Source organism: Leucoraja erinacea, chromosome 10 (assembly GCF_028641065.1).
Source record: "Leucoraja erinacea ecotype New England chromosome 10, Leri_hhj_1, whole genome shotgun sequence".
NCBI lineage: Eukaryota > Metazoa > Chordata > Chondrichthyes > Rajiformes > Rajidae > Leucoraja > Leucoraja erinaceus.
In genome coordinates this window covers 26,264,899-26,292,129 of record NC_073386.1, presented here as the reverse complement: position 1 = coordinate 26,292,129, position 27,231 = coordinate 26,264,899, and the positions used below count along the sequence as shown (strand labels likewise).

The 27,231-nt window shown below is 42.6% G+C and overlaps 2 protein-coding genes across 12 annotated transcripts in view; both read left to right on the top strand.

The window, feature by feature from the left end:
• Positions 1-6,871, top strand: part of LOC129700943 (uncharacterized) — a 130,218-nt gene extending 123,347 nt beyond the window's left edge. For 5 of the 10 annotated variants that reach the window (XM_055641793.1, XM_055641792.1, XM_055641791.1 and 2 more), the window contains one exon: positions 4,936-6,869. In XM_055641793.1, the coding sequence (XP_055497768.1) occupies positions 4,936-5,654 (719 nt within the window). In that variant the 3' untranslated portion in view covers positions 5,655-6,869. Of the gene's footprint in view, positions 1-4,935 lie in introns of all 10 variants that reach the window. The other 5 variants (XM_055641786.1, XM_055641787.1, XM_055641795.1 and 2 more) reach the window with 2 other exon arrangements.
• A 3,697-nt stretch (positions 6,872-10,568) lies between these two features.
• The window catches only part of LOC129700944 (uncharacterized), a 66,655-nt gene continuing 49,992 nt past the window's right edge, over positions 10,569-27,231 (top strand). For both annotated transcript variants that reach the window (XM_055641796.1, XM_055641797.1), the window contains exon 1: positions 10,569-13,111. In XM_055641796.1, coding sequence (XP_055497771.1) covers positions 13,012-13,111 — 100 coding nt within the window. In that variant the 5' untranslated portion in view covers positions 10,569-13,011. The remainder of the gene's footprint in view (positions 13,112-27,231) is intronic.

Genomic DNA, 27,231 nt, shown 5'->3' with positions numbered 1-27,231 from the left:
GCAAAGTGTATCAGTGTATCCAAGAGGATGTCCTAAAATAGTATGTGGACAGTCCAACCTGAGGAGGAAACATACTGACCTGGTATTGGGAAACACCTGATAGGTGTTTCAATGGAAAAGCATTTTGGGGATAGTGAAACTCCATAAATTTTAATATTTTGAATAGGGAAAACTCTGGACCTTGGGGGGGGGGGGGAAGTAGTAAATGGAAGTTAGGCAGTTGTATAGGGCTCTGGTAAGACCACATCTGGAGTATTGTATACAGTTTTGGTCTCCTAATTTGAGGAAGGACATCCTTGTGATTAAGGCAGTACAGCGTAGGTTCACGAGATTGATCCCTGGGATGGCGGGACTGTCATATGAGAAAATATTGAAAAGGCTATGCTTGTATTCACTGGAGTTTAGAAGGATGAGGGTGGGGGGTCTTATAGAAACATATAAAATTATAAAAGGACTGGACAAGCTGGATGCAGGAAAAATGTTTCCAATTTTGCGCGAGCCCAGAACCAGGGGCCACAGTCGTTGAATAAAGGAGAGGCCATTTAAGACTGAGGTGAGAAAAAAAAATTTACCCAGAGAGTTGTGAATTTATGGAATTCCCTGCCGCAGAGGGCAGTGGAGGCCAAATCACTGGATGGATTTAAGGGAGAGTTAGATAGAGCTCTAGGGGCTGGTGGAACCAAGGGATATGGGGAGAAGGCAGGCACGGGTTATTGATTGGGGACGATCAGCCATGATCACAATGAATGGCAGTGTTGGCTCGAAGGGCCGAATGGCCTCCTCCTGCACCTATTTTCTATGTTTCTAGATCACAAATTTTTTAGGCAGGAGCTGAAGAGTAAATTGGAAGGAAGCAGTTGTTGTTGGTTAAATCCACATCTGACCTGGGAGTCATTTAAAGGCCAGTTATTCAATGTTCAGGGCCAGTAAGTTCCAGTAAGCATAGGATTGGGAATCTTGGATGAGCAAAGAGATAATAACCTTGGTCAAAAATAAAAAAAAAAGTCCATGTAAGGCTTAAGAAGATGAATTCAGACAGGGCCTTGGAGAAATTTAAAACGTTGAACTCCAGCTGCCCAGTCCATCATTGGCTCTGACCTCCCCACCATCAAAGGGATCTATCGCAGTCGCTGCCTCAAAAAGGCTGCCAACATCATCAAGGACCCACACCATCCTGGCCACACACTCATCTCTCCGCTGCCATCAGGTAGAAGGTACAGGACTGAAATCTGGTACATCCAGGTTCAGGAACAGCTTCTTCCCCACAGCCATTAGGCTATTAAACTCACCATCAAACAAACTCTGAACTATAACAGCCTATTGCACTTTATCTGTTTATTTACGTGTATATATATGGTCTATGCTATATAGACACACTGAACTGTTATGTATTTATGCTTACAATATTCTGTTGTGCTGCAGCAAGCAAGAATTTCATTGTCCTATCTGGGACACATGACAATAAAATCTCTTGACTTGACTTGATAATGATATCCCCAACTCTATGGGTGAATTAACTCCTTAAAATCCCTCTTTTGCTTTAGATATGATAGTAGTATTAAAGAGGCTTTTAGATAGGCACATGGATATACAGGGGAATGGAGGGATATGAATCCTGGGCAGGCAGCTGAGATTACTTAGTCTTGGCATCATGTTCAACACAGATAGGCTGAAGGGCCTGTTCCTGTCAGTGGTATTCTGTGTCCCTTTTTTCATTCTCTACTGTACATTGATGTGGGGTCTCTATATACCTATGTTTTTGCCAGGGTCGTATTTTAATGATCACACTTTGAGATCAAATTAATATGATAACACTGTCCATGTCCAATCAATAGAGCTGGATGTCTTCCTTTCTTTAATCCTCCCACCTATTAGTAACTTATTGAGTTGTGCTCAGTTCTCAACGATTAGGTGCAGGTTCCCAAGATCAAAGCAAAATGTTAAGCTGCCCAGGAGGTAGTTAACATCTTTCGCATGAAGAATATCAGGCCTGAGGCATATACAATGCTATGCTAATCATCTAACAGTAAGGTGACTTTAATAAACTACCTTCTGGAGCTGCCTACATATCCCAAAATTGGAGTTATTCCCCAAGGTGGAGCCAACTGAAGCTTTTCTTTTACCGTAGAGAAAACCATATCACATTTCGCTGTCCACATTCACAGGTCTAATTATACCCATATTCTCTTCTGTAAACTCTCACCAATAGCTGCTACACCATAAATATGTTTTATAAGTGGAAACATCGTATGGTGTTAATAACTTCTGTATAGCTTTCCTTTTTTGCCTCACTTACACTTCTTGTTTTAACACGTCCCAAAAAATGTAAGTCCCTTAGCCCTTTTAGAATATGTTTTTAGTCCGCATCATGATCTGTAGTAATTCCTTCAGTAACATCGTATATTCCTCACCTATGTCGGTAAAGCCCATCTAAACACTTAACCAGTTGTTAATGGAATATGGCTGGGCTGTTAAGAACCCAGGTGGAAGTATCCAGGCATACTGCTGCTCCTTAAAAAATAAATATTGTAACTCTTTCCTCATCAGAACTACCAAAACCCATGAAAAACATGTCATAGTCACAGAAACAAGCCCAACTCATCCTTGCCGACCAATATGCTAATTGCCTATATGCTAATAGTTTTTTAGTTTAGAGTTAAATGCAAAACAGGCCTTTCAGCCCACCAATTCTGCACCAACTAGCAATCCCTGTACACTGGTACTATCCTACAGACTTGGGATAATTTACAGACGCCAATTATCCTACAAACCTGTACGTCTTTAGAATGTGGAGGAAACCAGAGCACCTGGAGAAAACCCACGCTATCACAGGGCGAATCTACAAACTCCATGCAGACAGAACCCGTAGTAAGGATCGGACCCGGGTCTCTAGCGTTGTAGGGCAGCAACTCTACTGCTTTTGATTTTCATTCAACAGTAAGTTTCCTCTCATTTCTTAGTCTCTCTGACTTGATCTAACGCAGCCATAATGACACGTACCCAATCTCTTTCATAGGTAATTTCTTACCCAACTAGTGCTCTATTTTAACTTCAATTTTCCCTATCAGGCCGCCATCTTTCGTATCACTGTATCCCCCCCTCCCCCCCCCCCCCCCCCCCCCAATTATTAATCCCCAGCCATTGGTCCATGATCTTCTTCCCCTCCATTGGTCGATACATTATTCATACCTCCAACTATCAAGCCTTATTAATCCATCAATTTCAGCCCTGGATCCATGTCCCAGATGCAAGTCCCTAATTCAACCATAACATGTTCCCAATTAAACCCTGTTCACCACCTTCCTGCAACTGTTGGTCCCCAATCCATGCCCACTGCTCTTGGTACCTGATCAATGCCCCAACTATTAATTTCTGGATTCATCAGCCAATTGTCACTAAATTATCCATCACTCTCTGTCCATGATCTTGATGCCTCAACCATCATCTTCCAATCCATGCCCCAACTGTAACTCTGTGAATAACTTCCCCTTTTACTGAAAATTCAGGATCAGTCTCTGTATGTCAATGACATCCAATTCTACATTCATTCGGTGAAATTGCTAAATCAGCAGATTAATTACAACATGTTGATATTGGCATCATCGTTGGCACAGACACGGTGGGCTGAGGACCTGTTCCTGCACTGTACTATTGTATATTATCATTGGTGAATAGTGATGCAAAGTAATCATTAAGAACCTTGTCCACTTCCTCTGGTTCCATGCATACATTTTCTTTGTCCTTGAGTGGACATACTCTTTCCCTAGCTATCCTCTTACTCCTGAAGACAAAATGCCTTGAGATTCTTCTAAATCCTACTTTTCCTTATCAGGGCATCATTTATGCTCTCTTGGACTTGCTATATGTTGCCATTGCTTTCATATAGACCCTATAAATGTTATGCTCTCCTTATTACAAATAATAACACTAAATCCAGAGAAATTAAAACAATGCTGTAATTTATTTCCATCTTTAACACAATTGAGAATCATTTTTTTGCAAATTCCTTTTTACATATCTTCTATACTTATTTACCCAAATTGATTTTCCAGTGGCTTCATCATCAGAGGTTGATGAGCTCCTATTGAGGAAATCATTAGATGGTAGCAGTCGGTATTATCGCCGGCATTGCAACATGTTACCATATACCAGGGTTTATAACTGAGATGTTTCTGATACTTCAAAGGGCACTGGATGAATGGATAGTAGGAGTGCAAAAAGAGTTGTCATCCTGTGAGAGCTCAGCAAGTGCAATTTCAGTGAAGGCCAATTTCAGAAATGCATCTCAGCAGTGTGAAGGGAGAACAGAAAATAATAAATGTCCTTTTTTTGTAAATCAGCAGCGGGAGTTCCTTGTGTCTATGGAAGCAAGTTGTGCTGGACAGTATAGAATGAAATGAAAAGTAGCATGCGGATATGGTCTGAATAAACTGTACTCCTCTCAACATCTTTTTTATGGTACAGCCACAAGTCTGCTATTGATGGCTAATTCTCAGTGTTTTAAATAATCTGCAGAAGTGATTTACTAAAATAATACCAGGGAAGAGATTTCAGTCGTGTAAAGATATTGGGAAAAGCAGCCACTGGAGTGTTCCCTTCATTAACATCACTAAAAAAGCATTGGTGATGTCTAATATTTGCAAAACTGTACCACACATAAATAACAGATAGTATGAATATTTTGAATTGAATTTATGGATTATTCTGTGTCTGGACATAAAGTACATGGAAAAAATAATATAACTTATTTTACCTGTGGTTTAATTGTATTTGTAAGTTTTCAAAATGTTCATAGTTCACATTTAATTAAAACTAAAGTTACATAGGATATTTTTGGTTCTTAATCATAAATATTCTGATACAGAGTGTAGAGCAAATAAAACACACAAGGCTGCAATCGATATATACTCTCACAATGGTTTCTATATATTCTAGATTCTCGAGAACCTTCAGAAGACTGCATGCCCAACAACAATGTTTCATGCCCGGATGAAGTTGAACAAACAATACATTTTCATTGCAAAAACCACGAAATTATGCAGTGTAATAATTTAAGTGATAATGGTTCTTCGTCTCGGAGTTCTTCCCAAGAATATCTCGCTAATTTACCAACTGATATTTCAACATCAAGATCGGAGTCATCTTCACAAATTTCTTCATGTTTAGAAGTAGCTGATGATTTTGGAAACAAGTCTGATTGCTCTCTAAATAGTTCAATACCAAGTGAAGCACTTCTAAACTTAATGCATTGTTATTTTGCAAAGGGAGATGATGTTAAATCTGTGCAGTTTTCATTCCATCTGGATAAATCCCAGACTGATGACTTAAGTCAAAGCACTAATGTAAAAGGAGACAACAGCAGATTTTCTTACCAAGGAAATTCTCCATCAACATCTGAAGAAAAATCCAAAAAAGGATTAAAAAATAAATGTTGTACTACGGATTATAAAAGTATCTTTACAGATATGGAATCAACCTTGACTTCAGTTGAAAATCTTGCAAGAAACTGTTCAAGCCTTGATACACCAGATGTTGATTCATTAGTTCCAACAATGGTGATTGATTCAAATGACTGGTATTGTGCAGAAGATAAGGAACCATGTAGCAAAACTACAGTTCGATATATGTTTACTGATAGTGAAACTGATGATTAAAATGCAATTATAGCAAAAAAATATATACCTAAATCACTGAATTAAAATCAGCTTAAATGTATGGCTTAAGTAGAAACAATAAACAGAATAAAACTAATTTATTCTACTGACAGCCAATATACAAATAAAAACAAGTTAGTTTTACTTTTTATGTTATCCAGTATACGGCTTGAAAGTCTCTTTTGTGATTTGATGACTGAAACTGAACATTAAGAAACTATTTTTGCTTTACATATCCTCCTCTAACTAGCCATCCATCTTGCTTCAGTTCTTTTGGACCTCTGAGAAATCTGTAAACGTTGTTAGATAATGATAGAAAGGTCCCAAAATTAACACTTATGCAGAGGACAGCATTATATTTTCCTTGGTACACAAAAATGCTGGAGAGACACAGCGGGTGCAGCAGCATCTATGGAGCGAAGGAAATAGGCAACAAAGGGTTTCGGCCCGAAACGTTGCCTATTTCTTTTGCTCCATAGATGCTGCTGCACCCGCAGAGTTTCTCCAGCATTTTTGTGTACCTTCGATAGTCCAGCATCTGCAGTTCCTTCTTAAAAACATATTTTCCTTTATTTTGCATCTATATTTCTCAAAATTTGAAGAATTTTACCACCACACGACTTCAATAAATATTTCATTCTGATTTTTGATTGTTCAAATCTTACCAATAAACTTCTAGTGATTTACATTTCATGTAGATGAGATTGGCAAGTGGATTGGATGTTCATTACGTACCATGCTGGATTTTTCTTTCAGTTAACAACAATCAAAGAGAAAATGGGCATATACTATTCCACACAACCTTCTACCCATGCACTTTCCCCAACAACTGCAGACGTATTCAACGTGATCCCTCCACCAGCCACGTCTGTCTGTCACTACCACTTTCCATAGAGACCACTCTCCCCCACAACTTCTCTCATCCCTTTCCAACCCAAACCCCTCCGTCCCCAGCATTATCCCCTTCACCTTCTCTCTCTTACATCAAGTGAACCCAGCAGGCCTTCCAGGTGAAACAGCAGTTCATGTGCACCCTAACCCTAATGTGGCCTCTTTTACATTAGCGAGACCAAGCTTAGACGGTTTTATCGAACACTTGCACTCTGTCTGCCAAGTCCTGCTGGATCTCCCATTTTACTGTCATTGTCAGAGTGAGGCCACATACAAACTGGAAGAGCAGCACTTCATATTTTGTTTGGGTAGCCTAAAACCTAAGAGTATGAACATTGAATTGTCCAATTTCAAGTAATAACCACCGCCCATCCTTTCTTTCCCCAGCCCTCCCCCACCCCAGTGTGCACCAATTTCTCCTATCATCCTAGTCATGTGTTCTTTTCCCCTCCTTTGCAGGTTTATTTCCCTTTTATCCCCTTATCTCCTACTGCCCCATCTCCTTCCACCCATATCCCTCCCTCTGGCCTTATATTTCACTTCTCTTCTTTCCTTTTCTGACATCCTATTGCCACTTTTTCACCTCTAGCCTCTGCAACTTACTCAACCCAACTGCCAATCATCCCTCCTCGCGTGTCCCCACCTATCACTGGCCAGGCTTTGTCCCAACCCCACCTCTCTTTTCCAGTTTTCACTCCCCTACTCCATCAGTCTTAAGACGGATCCCAACCCGATCATCTGTCCATTCCTTCCACAGATGCTGAATTCCTCTGGTAGTTTTTTGCTAAAAAATATGGGCATGATTGGTTACTACCTATTTATTTGAATTATACTGATACAAGAGGAAATTCACATGATTTGTCAATTTTAGGAAAGAGCAACAAATGTAATCATGAATCATGATTTCCCCTCCTATTGTGGCTAGAACATCTTCACTATGTCCTGCAGTTCTGTTCTCGCTTCCCTCCCCCAGATGGGAATAGTATTCTCACACAATAGTGCGAATGGTATGTTAGCATTCATAGCAAAAGGATTTGAGTATAAGAGCAGGGAGGTTCTACTGCAGTTGTACAAGGTCTTGGTGAGACCACACCTAGAGTATTGCGTACAGTTTTGGTCTCCTAATCTGAGGAAAGACATTCTTGCCATAGAGGGAGTACAGAGAAGGTTCACCAGACTGATTTCTGGGATGGCAGGACTTTCATATGAAGAAAGACTGGATAGACTTGGCTTGTACCCACTAGAATTTAGAAGATTGAGGGGGAATCTTATAGAAACTTACAAAATTCTTAAGGGGTTGGACAGGCTAGATACAGGAAGATTAGTCCCGATGTTGGGGAAGTCCAGAGCAAGGGGTCACAGTTTAAGGATAAGGGGGAAGTCTTTTAGGACCGAGATGAGAAAATCATTTTTTACACAGAGAGTGGTGAATATCTGGAATTCTCTGCCACAGAAGGTAGTTGAGGCCAGTTCATTGGCTATATTTAAGAGGGAGTTAGATGTGGCCCTTGTGGCTAAAGGGATCATTGGGTATGGAGAGAAGGCAGGTACAGGATACTGAGTTGGATAATCAGCCATGATCATATTGAATGGTGGTGCAGGCTCGAAGGGCCGAATGGCCTACTCCTGCACCTATTTTCTATGTTTCTATGGTACCCCACTGTCCTCCGCATCCAACACATCACTCGACCAATATTTATGCCCCTTTAATGTAATCACATCTTCCCGTTCACACTCCTTTCTACTTTATGTAATGACCACTCCACAATTCCTTGGGTCACTTACCCCATCCCACACAACCCCCCCCAGATCCTTTTGCCTGCAACTGCAGTAGATATAACACCTGTCCATACATCTCTTCTCTCTTCACTTACATCAATTCATTGCTAGAGGATTTGATTCATTGCGTGAGAATTTGAGTTTAGGAGCAAGGAGGTCCTACTGCAGTTGTGCAGGGCCCTGGTGGGACCGCACCTGCAGTATTGTGTGCAATTTTACTCTCCTAATTTGAGGAAGGACATTATTCTATTGAGGGAATGCAGCGTAGGTTCACCAGTTTAATTCCCGGGATTGCAGGACTGACGTATGATGAAAGAATGGGTCAACTGGGCTTGTATTCATTGGAATTTAGAAGGATGAGAGAGGGATTCGTATAGAAAAATATAAAATTCATAGATTATTGGACAGTGTAGTTGCAGGAAAAATGTTCCCGATGTTGGGGGAGTCCAGAACCAGGGGTCACAGTTTAAGAATAAGGGGTAGGCCATTTAGGACTGAGATGAGGAAAAACTTTTTCACCCAGAGAGTTGTGAATCTGGAATTCTCTGCCACAGAAGTCAGTGGAGACCAATTTATTGGATGTTTTCAAGAGAGTTACATTTAGCACTTAGGGCAAAGGGAATCAAGGGATATAAGGAAAAAACGGTACGGGCTGCTGATTTAGGATAATTAGCCATGATCATATTGAATGGCTCGAAGGGCCGAATAGCGTACTCCTGCACCTATTTTCTATGTTTGTACTGTATGAGCCCAGCAGCCCTCCGTGTGCAGTCCTTCCAACCTTATCTATTCGGTGCTCCTGCTGTGGTCTTTACATCAGCGAGATCAAGTACAGAGTAGGTGATTGTTTCACCGAACAATTGTGTTCTGCTAAGTCCTGCAAGAGCACTCAGTTGCAAACCATTTTAATTCCTATTCCCATATTGACTTTTCTGCTCTGGCCTGTCTCCATTGCCAAAGTGAGGTCACACTAAAACTAGATGAACACCACCTCACTTTGGGAAGCCTGCAACATTGGATTCTCGGCACAAACATTTTCTAACACCCTGTTCCTTTTCCCTCCTCCATACGCTCACACCCATCCCTCCCATATATCCCCATTATTTCCTCTCTTCCCTTCCACCCATATTCATCCCGGTGGCTTTACCCTTTAACAGCTCTTTCCTTATTTGATACCCTTTTGTGTTATTTTCACCTTCAGCCTTTGTCAATTACTCTACCAAGTTCAAGTTCAAGTGAGTTTATTGTCATGTGTCCCTGTATAGGACAATGAAATTCTTGCTTTGCCTATCTGTCAATCACCCCATCCCCCTTTTGTGTATCACTTGGCAGATTTTGCCCCATCCCACCTCTCCTTTTCCACTTTCTCTCCTAATACAATCAATTTGGAGATGGATCTCAACCTGAAACATTGTTCGTCCATTTCCTCCTGCTGCCTGACCTGAGTTTCTCCAGGACTTTGATTTTTTGCACAAGATTCCAGTATATGTGGTCTCTTATGCCTCACCCTGCAAAGGGTGATTGATTGGGTTAGGTTGCCCGATTTGCAGAGAATATGCATATGTGTATGGGCAAGATATTAAGTGAGCTATTCTGTTAGGTATCCCAGCTCTTTATAAAAAGGCTACACACACGGCAGAAAATTGAAAAATACAATGAATTCTTCCATTCGTAATTCCCAAGGAGAGCCCAGCCAATTTTAACGCTTGCATGTCTCTCGTTCTATTGCCTAATTGCCTATCTATTTGAGAAAAGGCAATAAAGATTACTATTGATAAGATCTTTCTAGACAACAAGGTAATAATATAGGGAAGTATCGAGTCTGTTTTGCAGTTGGGAAGCAGGATTTGGGGGATTACAATCGGTTAGTAGCTCAGGATTCTGTACTGGATCCCTGGAAAAGTAATTCACGTAGATTTTTCCCCCTTCATTCCTGTGCCCCACTTAGATGGACATACATTTCTCCATGTCCCCTCACCTTAATCCTCTAGCACTTATACTCCTTCCTCTGGCTTCACGTTTGACTCCTCTTCTATCCTTATCTCACAAACGTTGTCTTTTCATCTCTGGCATTTGTCCAACTATCTACCAATCAACCCCCCCCCCCCCATCCCCATCTGTATCCAACTTCCACTTACCAGAAAAATACACAAATTACTGGAGTAACTCAGCAGGTCAGGCAGCATCCCGAGAGAACATTGGCAGTTGATGTTGCAGGTCGGATCATTCCGACTGATTGGGAGGGGGGGGGGATAAAAGCTGTCGAGGAGATGGGACAGGACAGAGCCGGACATGTGAAAGGTTGATTCAGGTTCAGGGTTTTTTTTTGATAGATGGATGGTTTGACAAAGGTCAGTGATGAAAAGACAAAATGTGTGATATAAGGAAAGAAGAGTTGCCAATTATGGAGCCAGAGAAATGTGGAGAGAGGAGAAATGGTGCGAGTGTAGATGGGACACGGAAGTGGAGGGAGAGGGAGGGTTTGATAGCTGGAGAACTTGGATAGGCGACAGTTCTAGTCTGGATTCTTCTTCAGACTGATTGTAGTGCTGAGAGGTGGGGACGGGACAAAGAGGTGGGGACGGGACAAAGTCACTTGCCAGGTAATCTGAAACGTAAACTAAAAAAAAAATTTAAATACTCAGCAGATCAAGCAGATATAGCTGTAATGTTTAGGATGAATTGAAAGGTAGAGAAATCTCATTTTTTTAAAGAGGGCTTTTCAATTCTTGTATCTGCATAATGTCAATAATTGTTCACCATTGGCATCATTAGTCAAGAGAGTGTATAATTGTCATATGTGGTGACAATAGAACAATTAAGTTCTTATTTGCACCAGCTTAAAAGATCCTGAACGTATTGCACACAGATATCAATATAAATAATCAAAACAATTCAGTAAATGAGTAACTGCAACAGTAAACATAATGCACACAGATTAAACAGTAATCAAAAAAATTAAATTAATAACTGCACTGGAACAAAAAAAAGTATGCAACCAGAGACGGTTCATCAAAAGTCAATAGTTGAGGTTATTGTTGTGTTGCATTTTGGAGCCTGATGGTTGCTAGGAAGCTGTTCTTGAACCTGCTGATCATAGATTTCAGGATCCTGTACCTTCTTACTGATGATAGGAGCGAAATGTGAACATGGCCAGGGAGATATTGGCTGCCTTTTTGAGGCAAGCCATCTACACATCCCTTCGATGGTGAGGAGATCAGTTCACGACCAGACTACCTGCGTCTACCTGTAATCAGTTTAGAGGCTGATTTCAGTTAAAGTTACCCTGCTGCAATTGGAATCCCTTAGCTTTGGCTCTTGGTAAACAAGATCTCCCCTGTGGAAGCTGTTTGTGCATGTATTCCATTTGTAACCATGGCACCTGTTAAACAATTGATCAAACACAAAATTAAATTAGGGAGAGTTACAAGAGACTATAGAATTTGAAACAAAAATTAAACTGCTGGAAGAATCTCACTGTGATTTGTCATATGTCATTCATTCTTTCAGTGGCTCAAACTGTTTCTGTATTGGTCGACAGTCAGTCCTGAAGCTTCCAGCGATGTTACTTGAACTGTTGATTTACTCAGCATGTTACATTTTGTTATAACATATAACTAACCTGAAAAGTTGAGAAATATAAAAAATACAGAAACAGAGAATACCAAAGAAGCCGTACAGGCAACCCGCACTTACGGAGGAGTAATCCCGATTTCCAATTTTTAGTTTTAGAAATACAGCATGGAAACAGGCTCTTCAATCACCGTGTCCACACCAACTATTGATTACCTATTCACACTAGTTCTATGTCATCCCACTTTCTCATCCACTCTGCACACCAGGGAACAATTTAACCTACAAACCCCAAATAGACTCAAAATGCTGGAGTAACTCAGCAGGACAGCCATCTCTGGAGAGAAGGAATGGGTGAAGTTTCAGGTCAAAACCCTTCTTCAGACAGAATCAGGGGAGAGGGAGACATACAGATATGAAAGGGTAAGTTGTGAAAACTAGATTAAAGGGGACGATGATCAACGGAAATGTAGAATGGTTCATTGATAGTTGAGGGTAATGTGACAACCTGCTGAGTTACTCCAGTATTTTGTGTGTGTCTATCTTCGGTGTAAACCAGCATCTGCAGTTTCTTCCTACAAATTTAACCTACGTCTTTCGGTTGTGGGAGGAAACAAGGGTCCCGGAGGAAATCCACGCGGTCACAGGGAGAATCTGCAAACGCCAATAAGGTTTGTACTCGGACCTCTGACGCTGTGAGCTGCGCACCCTTTACTTTTCTGTACACCGCAGAGTTTACAGGTGTGCAGGAACGAGTTAAGAGAGAAAACAACAAATACATCTTTGCGCATAGGGCTGTGACATCGCGGCGTCCTTGTTTACATTTCACCGGCATGGCCTCCTGCTCTGGAGCAGCAGAAACCAAATATACTAGATCTATAATCTTTGGCAGAAACCCACCTTCGGCGCCGATAGCTAACCGGCGCCCAGCGCGAGGCGTCGCGAGACTAGAGGCCGCATGTCACAAACGGTTTTCGACGCGCGACGTTTGTAGACGTTGCCGGGCTGTGGGAATGAGGGCGGCCGCCCTTCTCCATGGCACCGCTCTCCGGGGGAGGGAGCACTGCTACTCGACTTGTTAAAATGACACACTGACCCCTGCCCTGTTGTACAGATGCCGTCAAACTTCAAAACATTGTTTCTTTACATCCTCATTATTGAGATCAAACAGAGCCTGGCGTCGGCGAAGAAAGCGAACGCAGACACCGGCGTTGGTAGGTCTCAATAACTTGATTTATTGGTATCTTTCTCTTTTTAGTAGTCTGTTGTATCAGGATTATTGCAATTTATTTGTTTTTTTCAGGGACAAATCTGGATGTAATTGTTTTGTGTATTTTATATAGCGCCTAATTTATAAAAATTAGGATTGAGGTTTCTATTCCCCACCTTTAATTTCCCCAGTACATGCGATAGAACATAGTCTGCGATTTCCAATGTCTGGCAATGTTACTTAATTTTGAGATTTAAAAAATCAAGTCTGCAATTTATCCCATCAGATAAAGCATAAAACGTTTAATTTGACACCTAATTCATTTTCATATCTTCAGTATTAAAAAGGTTATGGTCATTTTCATACTCTGAAATTAGCATCTTGTTCCCTATTGTTTTTCCATTGACTTAACTCAAAAGCTGTGATCGAGGACGGTCACAAGCCCATAACTTTCTTAAAAATTAAGAGAACTGAATGAAATTTTCAGTTATTATAGATTGAAATATTCTGAAACAAATGTGAAACAATCTTACTTGGATGACTTGAAATTAAAGCACATAAAAGATATGTTGCAAAACCTACCTGAATCGTCGCTGAGAATCTGCCCCAGCCCGCGTGCGCGATTTTGGCGCTGTTTAGACTGTTTACATTTCACCGGCATGGCCTCCTGCTCTGGAGCAGCAGAAACCAAATATACTAGATCTTTAGAGGTTTAAAACGCGATTTTTACTAGGCTGTTCCAATCGAAGATGTTCAGCCTAGTAAATCATTAACGAAAAATCGCTGAAAGACCCCGTCGCAAAAGGTATTATTAGTTTTATAGGCCTCGAATAATAGTTATAATAGTTTTAAAATCACTCTCTCAACCCGCGACCTCTCGCAGCCCCAGGGTTTTATAAAGCAAACAATTAAAGGTATGTACCTTATTTTTACATTAAAAGGGGCTTCTTAAGACCCCTTTATACAAAGTTTACTATAGCAACTAGTTCATTTTGGGCTCTTTATATCCCGCAGTATTTTTCTGGGCATTTGAGGGCACAAATCCAGCGCAATGTGAACGTTCTAAACCAGCGCGTTCACAGGAACCCACTAGAAAGCTGATTTAAAATGGACTTTAATTTACTGCAATTGAACACTAAATTCCTTCCATTTGGCCTATAAATTAATGTAAATGAGATTTAAAAATCATGTTTTATTCTGAATTATTTGTGAATATTATTTGGACACTTAGGCTATTTAAAAATGTTAATCATTTATTTAGTTCCGCAATTTTCTGGCCAATTCCGTTTCATTGTATTTTTATATTTACAGCTGCTATTGCAATTGAAAATATTGTCTCTTGAGGTAGCCATCCGGACTTCGGTCTTGTAATTGGTCTGGAGTATCTATGCTTCATCTTTCTACTTTGTTCTGCTTTTTAAAATCTACCTCATTGATCAAGTTCTTCCCAATTGTTCTAACCATTTCCATTGGTTAGTAGTAATTGTTACCTGATTTTGCTCTTTCAGATTGTGGACAGATATTTTGCTTCATTATGTACACTCAACTACACCAGTACTTGTGTATGCCATTGGAGGCATACACAAAATGCTGGAGTAACTCAGCGGGACAAGCAGCATCTCTAGAGAGAAGGAATGGGTTACGTTTCGGGTCGAGACCCTTCTTCAGACTGATAGGAGGCATAATGTCAACCGCCGAATGGATCAGGCTTGGTAATGAGCCAAATTCCTTTCAGATTAAAGGATCTCCATTGCTACTCACACTGCATTTCTTCAATTCGACTTCTTCTTCATCTCCCTTTAACTCGTCGTTAGTGGTTGTGAACTCCACTGTTGAGATTTTGGACTCCGAAATTTACTCCATTACTCCTTTGCTTTTTAACTTTTAAAATAACCTTTCTGTCCTTTCAGTCTGAAGAAGGGTCTCGACCCGAAACCTCACCCAATACTTCTCTCCAGAGATGCTGCCTGGCCTGCTGAATTACTCCAGCTTTTTGTGTCTATTTTCTGTCCTTGGCCTCCTCCAGCGCCAGAGTGAGGCCACATATAAACTGAAGGATTGGCATTTCATGTTCCACTTGGGTAGCTTACAACCAGATGGTAGGATTAATGAATTCTCCAATTTCAAGTAATGCTCTTCCTATCGCTCACCCGTGCACACACATTTCTTCCAACTTCCCAGTCACCAATCTCCCATCCCCATTTCCCTTTTATATTTCCTTTGCCTCTTCCTCATTCCCAGGCACCCGTATCCCTACCTAAACGCTTACATTTCACTCCTCTTCTCTCCATATCTGACACCCTTTTGGCTCTGTTTCACCTGTAGCCTTTGTCACTTACTGCCATTCTTCTCCCCCCATCACCACCACCACAACCTGTATCCACCAGTTACTTGCCAGGCATTATCCCACTTCTCTCTTTTCTCTCCCCCTACTCATATCAGTCTCAAGAAAAATCCCAACCCAAAATGTTGTCATCTGAACATTCCTTGCACAGATGTTGGCTGACCCACTGAGTTCCTTCAGCACTTTGTGATTTGCTCAAGATCAAAGCAATTGTAGCTTCTTGCATCTGTCTTTCTGTCCGATTCTCTTACATACCTAACCCTTTGAAATTTCACAGCCTTTATACAATAGTTAAATTCAAGATGAATCTGTCAACCGAACATTTTTGAACTGCATATCAGAACTGATTTTAAGTAACAAACCATTTGAAACCATTGAAGCACAAGAGACTGCAGATGCTGGAATCTATAGCACGGAAAGAAGAGCAGCTGAAGGAACTCAGTTAATCAGGCAGCAGTACTGGAAGGAAAAGGACAGTCAATGTATATGATTGAGACCCTTCAACTAGACTCATTCTCAGTCGAAATGAAGGCTCTCATCCCGCCATAGATACTGCCTGACCCACAGACTTCCTCCAGCTGCTCTCTTTTTGTTTGCTAATCCAATAAGGTTTGCACTTTCAACAATCTAATGGCAACGTGATGTCTCTGGTTTATTCCTTATCCCCAAAATAAGATTATCACAAAAGAAACAAGTGAGGGCTCAATCAGTCTGTTGATTTTGTTTTACCATCCACCAAGACCATGGCTGGTCCAATTTTGAGTTCAACATTACCTAACCCTTAACTCCCTAGTAGTTTAATTATTAGTCAATATGCCATGAACGTATTTAATGGCTCTCCCTCCATCACCCTCTGAAGTTGAGAATCTCAAAGCTTCAAAACAGAAAAAATCCTCCTGATTTCTGTTTCAAATGATGTTGTGGTTTTCAATGCTCAAATTAATTCAGAGCACGTGGAGAATTCTTCAAGAAGTTTAAACTTTTATTTGCAAATAAGAGTTAGTTCCCCATGGATCAAATCACGTGGAGCTCTCTCCCGCTCAAGACAAAGGATCATCGCTTTTTATACCATTTTCAAATCAGCATGCCCCACCCCTGTTACATTTCCATATCCAATCATTTGCTAACATTCCCTTATTACCAGCCAATCACTTGCTCCCACTTATCCCCTCCTTCCCAGTACATTTCCACATTTGCAAGTCATAAGTCACATGACTCCCCTTTATGGCCCCTTGCTAGCCTCGTGGCTTTTCCTTCCTTTGTTCTGAATTGCTTTATTTTAACCACGTGAATACCCTTCTCATCTATCTTTCCTCTTATCCCAACATGAGTATAATTAAACGTAGCTAAAAACTAGCTCACAGATCCTGAGACACCTTGCTATCTTAGACTAATATAAACAGTTGTCAGTCATAAACGCTGAGCCCTTTGTGTTATAGAAGAGCTAAGGAAGGTGTCCTAACGAAAAAGCATGTGGTCTGTGACCAAATGGCCTGTAACCTGAGAACAGCCACACTAACAAACTACATTTAAATACAAATCAGACTATAAGATTATGATACATTTAATACAGAAAATAATAATTACTATAATGGTTGATCCTATTCCGAACATATGTCTCCTGCTTGCATCCTCTCATCTATTTATCAGTCCTCCACAATTAGATTTGTTTCAATTATGTCATCTATAGGGGAGTAAACTTGGAGTGCAGGAGACCCAGGTGGCTGTGCCTAATGCAAACAGGTAAGGCCTCTTGGGGCTGTCGAGGGAGACGGCGCTTCCAGTACGAGGGGCGACAGGTTGGTGACTCCAATCCTAGCGATGAGACTCGACTGGCGAGACCGACGTCGGGCATAGCTATGGTGGTGGGTCACTCCATTGTCCGAGGTAAAGACTGGAGATTCTGTGGCGGCAGGCAAGACTCGAGGATGGTCAGTTGCCTCCCTGGTGCCAGGGTTCAAGATATCACAAACCGAATTCAGAACATCCTCGAGAGGGAAGGTGAACAGCCGGCAGTAGTTGTGCTCATAGGCACAAACGACATCGGGAAGAAGAGGAAGGAGGTTCTGCAAAGCGAGTTTAGAGAGTTATAGAAACATAGAAAATAGATGCAGGAGTAGGCTATTCAGCCCTTCGAGCCTGCATTGCCATTCAATATGATCATGGCTGATCATCCAACTCAATATCCTGTACCTGCTTTCTCTCCATACTCCCTGATCCCTTTAGCCACAAGGGCCACATCTAACTCCCTCTTAAATGTAGCCAATGAACTGGCCTCAACTACATTCTGTGGCAGAGAAATCCAGAGATTCACCACTGTAAAAAATGTTTTTCTCTTCTCAGTCCTAAAAGATTTTGGCTTGATCCTTAAACTGTGACCCCTTGTTCTGGACTTCGGGAACAATCTTCCTGCATATAGCCTGTCCAACCCCTGAATAATTTTGTACGTTTAGATAAGATCCCCCCTCAATCTTCTAAATTCTAGCGAGTACAAGCCGAGTCTATCCAGTCTTATGAAGAAGACTGAAAAGCAGGAATTCTAGGGTGGTTATCTCTGGATTCCTTCCAGCATCAATCCCTGACGAGTTCAATGCATTCTACGCACAGTTCAATAGGTACAAAGTATAAAGTATCCTTTAGTGTCATTCAAACTTTTAGTTTGAACAAAATTATGTACCTTGCAATCATGACAGAGAATAAAATAACAGAACACACAATGAACACAGTTTAACATCCACCACAGTGAGTCTACCAGGCACCTCCTCACTGTTATGGAAGGCAAAAGTCTTAAAGTCCTTGTCTCTTCCTTCGTTGTTCTCCTTCTGCGTTGAGGTGATCCAGGCTTTCGATGTTGGCCCCCCCTGCAGGTGATGGTAAGTCCCGTGGCCGAATCTGAGCTCTGCGAACGGGCCGGTTCAAACTCCGCGGCCCGGGGCGGACGAACCTGCCACCCTCCAGTCCAGCAGACGAAGCTGTTGTTGCGGGAGCTCCGGAGAATCGGTCACCAACCTGGGACCTGCGAGCTCCCGATGTTGTCGTCCAGTGGGCCCGTGGCCGAAGGCTCCAAAGTTGTATCGCCACCACAGCCCCGAAGTCGGCCAGCTTCGCGATGGTGAGTCCTGGCTCTGCCTCCGGAGCTTCGAGGTCGGCCCCAGTTGGAGGCCGCCAGTTCCGCGATTAGGCCTCAGCGCAGACGGAGACGGAGATACAACAAAGAAAAGGTCGCATACCGCCGAAGGAAGAGACTAAAAAATGTTTCCCCCACCCCCCACACATACACAACTAAAAATAAACTAAAACATATGTCCAACAAGACAAAAGAAACCCAAAAAAAGAAAAAGACAGACGGACTGCAAGCGAGCCACAGCTGCTTGGGCACTGATGTGCCTTCCCAAGCACCCATTTGCCCTGACGGTATTACAGTCACAGTCACAGAGGCCGACGTCAGAAGATCCTTCAGGCGGGTGAACCCCTGGAAAGCTCCTGGACCTGATGGTATATCCGGTCGAGTTCTCAAGACTTGTGCAGACCAACTGGCGGGAGTTTTTGCCGACATTTTTAACCTTTCACATCTGAGGTCTGAGGTTCCCACCTGCTTTATGAGGGCATCAATAAGACGGCTGCCCAAGAAGAGTAAGATGAAGTGCCTCAATGACTATCGACAGTGGCACTAACGTCTGTGGTGATGAAGTGCTTTGAGAGGTTGGTTATGGTGCACATCAACTCCTACCTCAACAAGAACTGCTACAGGATCAAACTTTGAATAATAGTAGGCCACTGGTCGATGTTTGTCTCCATGTTTCTGAAGTCAATACTGCAGTTGAGCAATCAGAAAGGATTGTAAGTATAGTTGGAATTCTCGATCATAGAGTGGCCTTCCTAATGCTGGTGCCTGAAACAGAAACTTCCTTAAATTTTCAAAAGCTGTGGGCTTCCTCAGACAATCAAAACCCGCCCTCCATACTAGTGTATGGCGTCAGTTTTTTAGTGTCCAGAGCAATGTTGGGTATCCACCGTCGACAATAGTTCACCATGCCGAGCGTCTGTCTCATTTGCTTTGCCTCCTGTGGTGCAGGGAATTCACAGATCGGTTTAACTCTGACTGATTTGGCTTCCCTGCTTTGGGTATTGCGAGGATCGGTGTGTTGCAAGATGATTGGCATTTAACTAGAATGCCCTGCTCCAGTAATCCTTGAATTAGCTTGTCAATGCTGGGTATTGCCTGTTGCTTCAGCGGGTACTGTTGTATGGAAGGCAGTGTTACATTTATCTGGAGAGCTACCTGGATGGATCAATCTGAACATCCTACCTGAGTAGGATCTTCTGCCCACATCTGTGGGTCCACATACTCGTATACCTAGCTCCCCAGATGATGACATAACTGCGTAGTAACCGTCCTAAGTGGCTGATAAAACTGAACAGTACAATTATTAGGCAATTCTTGTTCTTTGGCTCATGCTGGAATTCACCATACTGATTGCTCACTGAACTATAATTCCTAAACCCTTTGCATGAGATGGGAAGTTTGCTTTCTTTGTTATATGCGACTTCAGAAGCCTGCCTCTGCAATTCCTGAGGTATTGCAGCATACTCTGCTATTCCCTGTGGTTCAGTCACTAATACCAAAATAGTTACATCCCATCTAGTTCCCTCACGGGACTTGAAAACGTTTTCCAGCTCTTTATCTTTGCCACTTCGGTCATATGCTAGTGTGATATGGAGTGGAGACTCATCTTCTAGATCTAAAGACCATCATTGGGGTGTTACTGACATGTAACATTTAGAACCCAGGGAGTTATGGTTATACCGTTATCTCCACACTCATTTTTCAGCTGGAATGCACACAGCAAATCCCGAGTTAGCAGGTTACAATCCAGACCTGTGGTAATGACAAATGAATGCTGCACCGTCTCGCCTTGGTATGTTACTTCAACTGGCATAGAGATGGGGTATTTGCATACCTGCCCTTGGAATCCGGACAGTCTCTGAGTTTTATCAGAGTTTTGGGAAAATTATAAATGGACTGAATAGATGACATGGATGCCCCTGTATCCACTAAAAAGCTGCATTCTCTTCCAGCGACTAGCAATGATAAAACAGGTTCCTCATCATTGTTACACCCGTTCACCATTAAATTGGCCAGTCAGTGGGAAAACGGATTATTCTGGTGAAAGGTTGTCTGCTTCCGTTGTCCTCCATTCCCTGCCAATCTCCCCTTTGCTCTTGTCGGTAGCCCCCTCCTTCCTGTCTTTTCATCAGGCAATGCCTGCTCCAGTGACCTAATCCACCACAGGTGAAGCAACAGTCCATTTCCGTTGCTCTGATCACTCTAAAATATGGCCGTGGGGGTGCATAGGGTTCACTGTAACTAGGGGCATATAGTCCATCAAGAGGACTTCTGTGTCCGCGATTTGGTCTCTCCGCCCAATCTGGAACATAACATCGAGGCTCTACTGCATGACTGGTAGTATCTGGGACAGCTTTCAGAATTTCTCTTTTTACGACATATTCAGTCTTTACGTTAGCCGGGGGTTGACTTTCTGATTTCTTGGTATCTCCAATGATACCTAAATGGGCCATTTGACTCAGACTATTCTCTGACCAGTCCATATTATTTGTTTTATTTGCTTCGGCTACAACGGTGGGCAGACAGTTAGTCAAGATAGCGCAATACAGGGGTGAATTTGCACCATTCCGAAAGTTCACATCTCCCGATTGATCCATATATATCTCCGAAAATCTTGCTAACAATTCTTCTGCTCCCTCTCCTCTCCGGGGTCTAGTATCCAAAATCTTAGAAAGATCTATGGGCTTCTGCAGAGTGGTAGTAAGGGTAGCTAGAATTGCCTCCTTTCGTGCCGTGCTCTGAGCAAGCAGGGTAGTTGGGGATCGTGAGTTGAGGATCCTAGAGTAACCAAGAATCTTGCATTTTCTACCGGGGTCAAAACTTGCTGCACTGGAGCCCACAAATCCCTTGAATCTGCGTGGTACACTCGTATGGTAGTTCGTATATAATCTATGAACGAAGCGGGGGACTTTTTCCTATCAGGCATACGACTCAGTATGGCCATCATTTCATTCGGTTTCCACGGAAAATATACACCTACCATTTGGTTATTACCAGCACCAATTGCATTTGCTAGATTGAATGCGGGGTTAGGCATTTCTCTAACCGGGAATTGGCGGCGAGCGGATTGTCGCTCAAATATCTTTTCTGTCTCTGCCTCTGGCTCAGTGTCATTGTCACCGGGGTCCGAATCACTTTCAGAATTTTCGTATTCAGTTCTAGGAAGAAGGCGATAATTCTCCAAGGACTGGCTCCGTGCTTTTGGCTTACGTTTTATTCTTAAGCAAAAACAGACAACTATAATACAGAAGTAATTACACAGTATTAAGCAAAAGCATTCAAAATGAATACTTCCAATTTAGCAAAACTTAGAATCAAAATTTAGATCACAATCCAAGAATATTATGCACCTTTATATCAAACCCCAGTATTAATTTTTACAGTAATAATGCCAATTTACCTTGGTACTAATCCCAGTACCACCAGGGACTCGGAAGCTGGAACTCCAGCCCAGAGGGTTAACTCTAACCCCACTCCTCTGCAAGGTACTGGTGTTCAGCACTTCCTCCTTAATGCTGGCTCCCAACGCTGATTTTTAAAGTGTCTCTGTCAATCTCACCTCAGCGATGAGCATCAGTACTTACTCCGCTTAGTACTGTACCATGCCAGTGTTGTCTTTGAAAGTACCCTGCCAATCGGTACCCCAATACCGAGCGGGGACTCTAACCTCAAATTCAAGGGCTTCAAACCCTGCTGGGTGGGGACTTTAACCCTACAGGGACTCTAACCCTCACCCAAGGGCCTCTAACCCTTCCTCAGTGGGAACTTTAACCCTACAGGGACTCAAACCCTACACCGGTGCCCAATCCAATCCAATCTAATTCAGTGTTCTCCAGACTACTAACCTTATTGATCTCGTCGGGACCTCACGCAAAGTCACCGAATGACTGATTCGTCGTCGGATTAGCGGAGCAGGGAAAACCGATCCAGTAAAAACTACTCACCACGGGGCGCCTATTTCTCCTCCTGCGATCCAAGACGACTCAGCTCCTTGGCCGCAGACTCACGTCAGCAATCCTTTGAGATCCCGGACAAGCCCCTAAATGTGAAAGTCCGGATCTAATCTTACCCCATGTCTGGTTCAGTAAAAGAAACCGAGTAGAACACTGAAGTCCAAACCCTTCTTTATTTGTATACACTGCAGGGACGGTCTCGGATCCACTCACGCAAGCCCACAATAGCCTCGTGCAAACAGAACAGAAGGAAGACAAACGACACACCCAAATGAATTGCATACACTTTTATACCCCTAAACAAAGGCAGGGACACTAAGTACGATGGGTAAGGCCACCCCTACATGCCAATCACTTCTTACAGATAAGAAAACACATTAAGAAGCATTTACTCCGTTAAAAAATTACAAACATTGTATACAAAAACCTTTCAGCACCTAGACACTAATAGGCCTTTTTCACGGGGCGACTTGACGCAAGATGTAGCCAGAGTGAAGTGGTCGTGGTCTAGCACGATATCACACGATATAACGGTGGGGTAGACAAAGAGTTCCCACGGTACTCGGCATTTCTGTTATTTGTGCGAGTGACTTGTCCGTCTCCCGAGCTTTCCCGTTAAATCTTGAATGACATTGTATACTGTCAAGTGTAATTAAATCATCACGTGGCACAAATGATGTCACTTTTTTTTCCCACACACTATAAATATCCTCCCTTGGTTGAATTGGTATATACACACACAAAGCAGAGTTTTGCTGTGTATATGGGAGACACAGATGGAGTGAGCACAGTTACTCGGTCTTTACTGTGTGTGGGAGAGGGGGAGAAATAGACGTACACTCACAGAGGCAGAGTCAGCCTGTGTGAGAGGGAGGGAGGGAGAGAGAGAGAGGCACTGACCACCGGGCTGGTTGTCGGGGCTGGCGTGTTGCGTTTCACAGACCGAACTTGGGACGGGACTGGAGTTGGGAGGGAAAGGTGGGGGAGTGGAGGGGGAGACAGATGGGGATGTCTTCATTTAGTGGCGGTGGGTGTCTGTCACTGAAACAGGCAGGTGAGATTTCACATCCACCTTGTGTGTGCCTCTCTCTCCCTCCCTCCCTCTCACACAGGCATGAATGGATGAACTCCGCGGGCCAGGCGGCATCTACGGAGGGAAATGGATAGGCGACCCATTCTTCAGGCTGCCTTATGTCTCTCTCCCCCCAATTCCCACCCACACACACGAATGCTGGAGAAACTCAGCGGGTGCAGTGGGGCCGAAATGTTGTCTATTTCCTTCGTTCCATAGATGCCGCTGCACCCGCTGAGTTTCTCCAGCATTCGCGTGTGTGGGTGGGAGTTGGGGGGGGAGAGAGACATAAGGCAGCCTGAAGAATGGGTCGCCTGTCCATTTCCCTCCGTAAATGCTGCCTGGCCCGCGGAATTCCTCCAGTCATGCCTGTGTGAGAGGGAGGGAGGGAGGGAGAGAGAGAGGCACACACAAGGTGGATGTGAAATCTCACCTGCCTGTTTCAGTGACAGACACCCGCCGCCAGTAAATGAAGACACCCCCATCTGTCTCCTTCGACTCCCCCACCTTTCCCTCCCAACTCCAGTCCCGTCCCGACCCCCTGGGAAACTGAAGGGAGCAACAATTAACTGCTGCCTTCCCGCTGAGTTAAAGAGTTCCCACGGTAGTAAGACGATGTTAGTTGCGCCCAAGTTTAAATTTCCAACGTGTGTTTCAGAGTAAATCAAAAACTGTCTGAATCAGCAAGTTAGACAAAAAATGCTGGAGTAACTCAGCGGGCCAAGCAGCATCTCTGGAGAAAAGGAATAGATTCCATTTTTGGTCGGGACCCTTCTTCGGGATGATTGTAGGGGGGAACTGGAAGCAAGAAAAGACCGGGACAAATCAGGGCCAACAACAGATGACCTCAGCAGGGTATTTTGAAGACGGGTCCCGACCCGAAATGTCGCCTAACCCTTTCCTCCAGAGATGCTGCCTGACCCACTGAGTCACTCCAGCACTTTATGTCTATATTTGGTTCCCTGATATGCCAATTGTTGGCTAGGGATAGTGTGATCCCAAGAGGGAACCAGCGTTGCAAACCTTGGACTGGTTAACCAACAATTACTGCAGGAGGGGGTGGGCGGGGGAGAGAGAGAGAGTGTAAGTTACCTAAAATTAAATAATTCAATGTTCATAGTGAACACGGACACAAAATGTTGGTGTAACTCAGCAGGTAAGTCAGATCTGGGAAGAAAAACATAAAAAGCTGGAGTAAGTCAGCGTGTCAGGCAGCATCTCTGGAGAAAAAGTATAGGTGGTGATTCGAATCGGAACCCTTCTTCAGACATCCTAATCGGAATTGAGTCTGAAGATGTGTCTCGTCCCGAAACATCACCTATTTTTCTCCAGAGATGCTGCTTGACTCGCTGAGTTACTCCAGCTTTTTGTGTCTGTCTTCGTTTTAAACCAGCATGTGCAGTTCACTCCTTTACATGGGTATCTGGAGAATATTGATTGGTAGCGTTCCGGACCCTGCTTCAGAAAGGCATCGATCGCTGGTCGGCGAGGACTCCGAGCTGTATCTCTCAAAGAAGTACATGTGAAAAATTTCTCACGGACCATAAAAATGCGGGACCTTTCAGTAAAGTCCCTTTTAAAGATTATAGTTCTTTTCTTGAATCACATTAACATAACTCATGAATAAGTTGATGTCCATATGCGGATTCAAATCTTTATTTTTAAATTTCAATCCCACGGAAGACAATTTTTACTCACCTTCTGTCCCCTCTGTCCAGCTTCCGGGTTCACCGTTCGCAGGAGTTCCCACGGTACACGCAAGAGTCAGTACGGATATTGCACTGGCCACTACGTGCATATAATGTTGCAATATTCAACCACAAGTGTACAAGTCACTCTTGGAGAAATTCAAGCTTGTTTGAATTTTCTCCCGAGTCACTAAGTTACACGAGTACCTGCCGTTAGCGCCACGGTGGTCCACGAATGCCGTACGGTTATCGCAAGAGGTTCCCACGATGTTCAACTTTGGTTAACTCTTGCGTCAAGTCGCCCCGTGAAAAGGGGGTTTAAGTGTAAACAGATAATCCTCTATCCAATCACAGGCTTAGGTTCAGCATCAGTTCACCAGAACCTAGACTTAATGGCAGCAACTGGTTGATGTGCAGAATCTTCCTGGAGCTTCTGCAAAGAGCTAGACTGTGGCAACAGCTCGGTCACATGGACCTCTTGCACCTGGTGTTTTGTCACCGCCGCCAGCTTGATCCTGCTCATAGCACTGTCAGCTATTTTCCAAAGCACCATCAGCCATTTCCCAAAGTATCCATATTCTTACATATTATCAATTTCACCACTGCCATCGGGAAGAAGGTACAGGAGCCTGAAAACTAACGTCCAGATTCAGGAAAAGCTACTTCCCTACAGCCATCTGTGTATCTATACACTAATACACACTAAACTTTTTCTTTTCTCTCTCTCCCTTATCATATACTATGTTTAGATATTCTGTTGCGCTGCTGCAAGTAAGAATTTAATTGTTCTATCTGGGACATGACTATATAGCAATGTTACAAAATTTTGAGATTTAAAAAATCAAGCCTGCAATTTATCCCATCAGATAAAGCATAACAATAAGTTTAATTTGAAACCTAATTCACTTTCATATCTCAAGTAATAAAAAAGTTATGGCCATTTTCATACTCGGAAATTAGCATCTTGTTCCCTATTGATTTTCTATGGACATAACAAAAAAGTTGTGATTGTGGACAGTCAAAAGCCCATAACCTTCTTAAAAATTAAGAGAACTGAATGAAATTTTCAGTTATCATAGATTGAAGCATTCTGAAACAAATATAAAATAATCTTACTTGGATGACCTGAAATTAAAGCATATAATTAGTTAGTTACCCAATTGTAGCTAATTTCAAACTTCAATTACTAGATCTAAACATCTATCCATTTCTTAATAAATGATTAACATTTTTAAATAGCCCAAGTGTCCAAATAATATTCACAAATAATTCACAATAAAACATGATTTTTAAATCTCATTTACACCAATTTATAGGCCAAGTGGAAGGAATTTAGTGTTCAATTGCTGTAAATTAAAGTCAATTTAAATCGGCTTTCTAGTGGGTTCCTGTGAACGCGCTGGTTTAGAACGTTCGCATTGCACTGGATTTGTGCCCTCAAGTGCCCAGAAAAATACTGCGGGATATAAAGAGCCCAAAATGAACTACTCGCTATAGAAAACTTTATACACAGGGTTATATACAAGCCCCATTTAATGTAAAAATAAGGTACATACCTTTAATTGTTTGCTTTATAAAACCCTGGTGCTGCGAGAGGTTGCGGAGTGAGAGAGTGATTTTTAAACTACTATAAATACACAAGGCCATAAAAACTAATAATACCTTTTGCGACGGGGTCTTTCAGCGATTTCCCGTTAATGATTTACTAGGCTGAACATTTTCGATTGGAACAGCCTAGTAAAAATCGCGTTTTAAACCCGCCCCCTCTAAACAGCGCCAAAATCGCGCACACGGGGTAGGGCAGATGCTCAGCCACGATTCAGGTAGGTTTTGTAACATACCTAGACTATAAAACACTCTTGGCTCTTGACTACGTTTTGGATCAGTTCTCCTGGGCAAAGACACAAACCCCCTATAATCGAGAGATGATAGAAGAGGAG